The sequence below is a fragment of the Apaloderma vittatum genome, unplaced genomic scaffold, assembly GCF_000703405.1.
Source record: "Apaloderma vittatum isolate BGI_N311 unplaced genomic scaffold, ASM70340v1 scaffold296, whole genome shotgun sequence".
Lineage (NCBI taxonomy): Eukaryota > Metazoa > Chordata > Aves > Trogoniformes > Trogonidae > Apaloderma > Apaloderma vittatum.
In genome coordinates, this window is record NW_009719763.1 from 56,106 (window position 1) to 62,786 (window position 6,681).

Consider the following 6,681-nt stretch of genomic DNA (forward strand, 5'->3'; position numbering starts at 1 on the left):
CCTACACTAAGTACTATTTCAAACTAATTTGTACATAAATCACCAAGTTTGAAGTTTAAATTTAGTTCAGGACAAGGAACTGAAAACACCTGATTTGTTTTCTTCAAGCAATTCTAAAAGTTGACTATTCTGTATCAAAAAAAAAGTAAAGGTGAGAGCGTGCAGAGGAAAAAAAGACACAGATAAATCTAAGAAGAAATCCAAGCCTCATCTATTCCTTGCATCCAAGTCTGCATATGGAACTTTTCCATCAACTTTCCCTTAAAAAGGACAAAAAGAAAATTTAGCCAAGGAAATCCACACACATTCTTCTTTCCCGTTCCTTGAAGAACATAAAACAACTGTAACTTAATCCCACATAAAGACTTGTAGCATTTCTTATATTTGCACTTATGGTGACAAGCAAGCACCCACAGATGGCTAAAAAAGGCTTAAGAATCTCAGATGTTCTTCCAGTGTAACAAAGTGCAGCAGAAAAAAAAGAATTATCGTCACTTGTATCTGAAGGCAAATAAAACAAGGGAGCAGAACAACAACAAAAACTGCTTCACTCAGCTTGTAAAAGAGACATTTTCTCACTTGTTTTAGGAAGTTACCAAACTTTTTACAACTATTTTTAAATTGTCACCTTCTCTAGTAAGTGGTAAGAAGGAGAATAAAAACATGATAGGGTTATAAATTGTTAATCCAGTTATTCCTTCTCTACACAACTGTCCCATTAAAAATTAAATGAGAAATCAGTGCGTCCAACTTATGACAAGTTATTTCGAGTTTGCATAGATTCTTAAACAATAGTAGTAACATTAGACAGCCAAATTTAGTAAGAGAATGTTTTGTCTTTCTGATACTCCCATAGGAAAAAACAATCCCTTCATGGTAAAAAGTGATGTTATGTACTAGTTAAATCACAAGCAAGATTTATTTTTTCTTCCCCTGTACAAAAAATAGCATCAAGAACTACTGCACGAGGAGGCAAATTACTGTAATATGGCCAGCATCATCATGCTCGTGCTTCCGGCAATACAAAATTAGGAAAGCATTTCTAGAATGAACAGACAAAAGCAAATTACAAACTTCACTTCAAAATCCTTGAAAGTACCAAAATATATTTCAGAATGTTAGCAAAGAAGACTACCACCCTGACAGCCAAGGCGAAGTGACATTAAAGTAGTCAAGACATTTTTATGGAAAAGTAATAGCTAAACTATTTAAAAATGCATTTTGGGCAGTTTTTGAGTTATTTGAAATAAATTAATGACATGTTTATCTAATTTCTACTTTCATCTATTCCTTACTACCTATTCCTTGTGCCCACATGTAGTTGCAATTTACCTCCACACCACAGTAATACAAATTTGTACTTTCCAAAGTATGCTGACAGTGTCCTTCACTTCGGTTCTCTGGACTTACCAAATTTACAGATGGCTGCAATATTGTTCAAAGACTCTTCCCTCAGTAATTCTTCCATTCACCTCATACAAAAGTAATTTGTGAAGTCAAGCAAGCATGTTGAAATGTCTCATTTTCAACTTCTGTAATAATTTAATCAGTCACAGCACTCCAAATAGTAATTAAAAAATAAGTCATACAGCGTGACCTGATAATTTTCTAAAAACCAACAGTGGTCCAGTTTGAAAAGGGCTTATTATTCCCTACTAATTAGGTTTTCTAAGGCTACAAACTATTATATATATATATACACCTTATTTGTAAGTAAAGACTTTTCCCTAGTTTAACATCCTGAAAGGTAGCATGGATACCTAGAACACGAGTATGGTATGAGGAACTACTGAGGTGAAGGAAAATTCAACATTTTTGAAAATACGAAGCCAAAGTGGGAGAAGAAAAATGTGACAAGAGGAAAAATATCCCTTGGGTCTGGAAGGACCAGCATACAATACTATGGGTAGGTCTAGTAGCACACCAATGGTGGCACTACGTAACTGAAGGGATAAAATACCCATATTTAAAAACGAGGAGGAAGGAAGTGATGACTGTTTTTAAGATCATACTAATGAAATTAAAAAAATTATTTGGAACATGAAAAGAATAAAACCATGGAAATTAACAGGCATTAAAAAAAACACAGAGAAAATATCTCATCAGTCTGGACTTCCATATATTATTTACACTGAAATAGAAGAGTTAGCAAAACCAGAAAAAGACAATTTACTGAAAGAGCTGTTTCTGGAAAAGAATAATTTGCCCAAATTATTCTTATTAGCAAGGGAGGGTTTTTTGAGGATATGTTAGATGTAGGTCAGTAACCAACTTCCTCAAAATTCCTCTTGAGACTGAAGCCAAACATCATTATCATTAATAAATTAAATGGGGAAAAAAACCTAAATATATATATGAAATCTGATGATAACTAATCACACCTGTGTACTTTGAATTAAGAGAAAGAACAGCAAAACATACAGGACAACTTGCTCAGCGCAGGAGTATTTTAAGATGCGATCATAGGAAGTACATTTATGTCCTTAAAACCTAAAAGCAAGCTTTAAAATAGAATTGTGAAATCACAATCTGAGAAGTACAAGACCTGAGCTGACTTCTTGATCATGGTATAGCAATGACTGGCCAATATGATACAGCACTGAAAATAGCAAACGTGACCCCAGTACGCAGCCTTTAGCAACAGAACTGGCATTCGGGTCACTGAGAAGGGCATCCCTGTGTAATTGCACATACAGTATCATCCACATGTAAAAAGAAGATTAACTCTCAACAAGCACTGAAAGTAGGACTATGAAGGATAATCACTGGAATGTAAAGGCTTTCATACAAAAGCAGACTAAAACCTTAGTTTACACAGCTTCCAAAAAGCCAAGGCTAACAGAGGACAGATCACAGACTGGAAAAACATCACGAGGGTGAACATCAGTGAAACAAACAAACAAACAAAAACTATTTAAGCTGAAGAATAATGACATCCATGAGCATGCAGGTATAAATTTACTATGAATATATTCCGCCTTGAATTCATAAGATTCTAAGATATTACAGCAGTGTGGTTCAAAAAGCAGCAGTAGGGTGTGGGTTTTTAATCTCCCCTCAGTAATTCATAGAATCACAGAATCATAGAATGGACTAAGCTGGAAGGGACCTTAGAGATCATTTTAATCCAGCCTCCTTGCCGCCAGGGACGCCACTTCTCGACTAGATCGAGCAACACATGGGGACTGAACGGGAATCAAACCCGTGACCTTGGCATTGTTAGCACCATGCTCAACAGATTGTGAGACTATATTTAATAATTCCTTTGTACTTCTATCAAAATTGTGCTTGTGACAGGAAGGAAGTGGACTCAATTTCAGTGAAATCCTCCTATCCAAAAGACAATGAAAAAGCAAGTTCTCTCACAAATCCCGTCTAGAAGACACATAATTACACTAAAAACTGAAAACCAGCAAGCTCCCAAGACTATCAGCTCAGTTTAATATGGACAAGAGGTCATCTTCAACAGAAGGATGTAATTTGTTTTTATAAATAGTACAACTACTTCCAATATACACAGATATATGAACAAAAACCCACAAGCAATCTATAAAGCTCTGCTTGCTAGGCCTGTGTACTCTTTCCTCACAGAAATTGAAAAGTCGTGTGTTTGACAAGAAATCTTGGTTCAATCGTGAACAAATAATTCTAAATTACTAAGTCTCATTTGGGAAAAAAAAAACCAATATCCTCAAAAGTGCACAGAGCAAGATAGACCTGAAAAATAAGAATCCTTGTCATGCCTCTAGCTCAAATGAGCAACTCAAAGATGTTCATTTTCCCCTTTGTGGCCAGCAAATCAAGAAGTCATTATCTACAGATCCTTCACAGTACACTGGATGAAATTCTGTACTAATCAGTCTCAGGAACTATTCTAAACAACTGATCTCTAACATTTCAAACAACCCATAAACCTGCAGAATGCCACAATTTGCAGAAAAATCAAGCCCGGTGCTGGAGAGTCATGTTTACCCTGCTCTTAAATAACAAAGTAGCTCGGCCTGACTTCCTGTGCTCTAAGATCTTAACAGACCGAATATTTTGAAGTCATCTTGAAAAACCAGAGCCCTTAAATGTGCATACCACAACTGTGCACTGACTCCTAAGAGCTACTGCTGCTACTCCTGTTAAGTATTATGAAGCATTACAAAGAGGACATGAATCAAGACCGCAAGCTCTGAATCAAGAGAACATGAAACACAGTGCAGTTCTGACCATCCTGTTGCCTGGCTCTGTGAGAAGGAATGGAAGTTCCACACTACAATCTAAGCAGCCAGTTCTGGGGGCAACATAAAGAGGAGGCAGCCACAGATCAAAATATTGGATTCAGGCTGTATGAAAATGTAGAGATCTGCAAGACACCCAAGAAGGGTGGAATTCATGTTCCCAGATGCACACAGTCCAGCATTCTCAACGGCAACTAACAGAGCACAGAGTTAATATGTTGGGCAATGATTAGAATTGGTGAGGAATCACTGGTCACTGTCATTATTAGAAAGATTTTACTGCAATCCAAAAGTATAAAAAACCTAGGGGGGGTTGTTGTTGGCTTGTTTTCTTTTGTTTATTAAACTGAAGAGGAAGAACAAATAAAGTGCAGACTAAAAAAAGTCCTCCAAAATCCAATCTATGTTCAGGTTAAGAATGCAAAATTATTCGAGCAAAATTATTTGAATGCAAAATTATTTGAGCTGGAGATTTCTCATAAATCAATAATAAAATAAAGGTGTGTCTGGAAGTGAAAGAATACCACCCTTAGCATTCCATATCAGAACATGGAACAACTGATTACCTGCCTGGTAGTCCCATAATGCCCCCCTTTGCCTTCAAGCAGTTTTCACAGAACCTAAACCATTGACATTGTTTCCCTAAAACAATAAAATCTGCTTCTGGAATAAAAAAATTCAATTTTTATGTGATAAGACACTTCCTTGCTCAGTTTCACTTCTTAAGCATTGCACACACTTGCAAGTAAAGAATTTATTAGTAACCTCATTAGTAACCAGGAAACACCTAGAAAAATACTTATCTGTATTCAACTACTTTGGGAGATATGATTGGATACATAATTTTGTTACTTCAGGATAAACTGTAACTCTGATTTGAGTAAGTGCTTACAAAGTTGCAAGAAAATTTGAGGGAGAGTTCTCCAAGTTAAAGCAACAAAATTTAAAAGAATAAATAAATAAGTACTGTTGGAAAAAAACCACTCACTGATATCTTTCATGTGCTAGACATATTTTTTCATCAGAGCACTGTCTAGAAGTTCGTGTAAACACAAGGATAAGCCAGTCAAGAAATCAAGATAAAGATATTACAGTAAGCCCTAACACAGAGACTTTACAGAACAGTTTTTGATGAACACTACACATTTATATTTTCATTTAATACATACAGATGTGAAAAACCTGTATTTAAAATTAATGTTATACTCCCATAAACAAGGCAAATTTTAGCAACTAAATACATTGTTTCATCATATCACCTTAAAACAAAAGGGAAAGACAAAAGCCAAAAGTATGTAACCTTTCCTTAAATCATTCTGCATCCCAGATCAACTACACGAAATATGCCAAAGCATAAAGCAAAGGCAGTTTCTTTGCCTTCCTGAATTAAAACACAGAGGGGGAAAAAAAGAAACACACAAAAAAACCCCAACAAAACCAATAAGATCACTTGGTTCATTATTAGATTCTTGCAATAATGATTAAACACCTCTGAAGTATTTTTTATAAAATACAGATAATTACCTTTTTCACAGATATTCTTGGTTTCATTCGATTGCCCTGAGCCCTGGTGTACAAGTCCATGGTTTTGCCAATCTTATTATTCGACGAAAGAAGTCAGCTCAAAAACACCTACGAAAAAAATCGATTATTTTATGTTTCCCCATTTAGATGTATAGATTGTGAAAACGCAAGTAGACAAAATAAGAACCAATAAAAACGATTAAAAAGCATTTAAAAACTGAGAAGGATTAAACACCATGCTGCCCATACCGATTGTTGCTTTTTAACAAGTACTGCCTTAACAATTCCTAAAACAATGCATGAAACATAAACCACACACCTTACAGTCAGTTCCAACATTTTCCTTTACCTAGACTTTGAGGCCGTGTTGCGTTAACGCTACGTTAAATATTGTTTCACTATCGCTGATAGTCTATTGACGTTCATCAGCAGATTCCTCTGCACGCAATGCACCAGCACCAGCCCTCAACAGTCTCCAGAGGGAAACATATGACTTATCCACTCAACCAACCGGCCTATTTATTTCTGTCAACTCTAAGCACTACAGACAAACACATGTGACCCCTGTTCAGGCTGACATGTATCAACAATCTCATTCTCTGGCACTGCTCTGAGCAGTCCTGCATCTGCCAGCAAAACGCAGGGGACCAAAAACGCATTTAGCGGCATTCTGACTTCGTCAGAGTAGGTCAGAAGAATTTCTGCTCGAGTTAGCCACCCTTATTGATTTTAACTCTAGCAACAAGAGTAAAAAATAATAATAAAATACAGCAATGAAACAAAAGCAAGTTTTTCTAGTTTCCCCGTTTAATCAGCAGCAATGAAAAGAGAATAATCCAGTTCACTTCGTTCATCTCTACATCCCCCAAAACAGGCAATAAATATAGGATATTAATAAAAATAGAATGCATGCTTTAAGTTCTTTAAGCTT

General features: G+C 36.0%; 1 protein-coding gene across 1 annotated transcript in view; it reads right to left on the reverse strand.

Annotated features, from left to right (window-relative positions):
* Nucleotides 1-5,810, reverse strand: part of AKAP11 (A kinase (PRKA) anchor protein 11) — a 33,383-nt gene extending 27,573 nt beyond the window's left edge. Inside the window, exon 1 of the mRNA XM_009870745.1 lies at nt 5,751-5,810. Within this exon, the coding sequence (XP_009869047.1) occupies nt 5,751-5,810 (60 nt within the window). The remainder of the gene's footprint in view (nt 1-5,750) is intronic.
* Nucleotides 5,811-6,681: the final 871 nt, after the last annotated feature.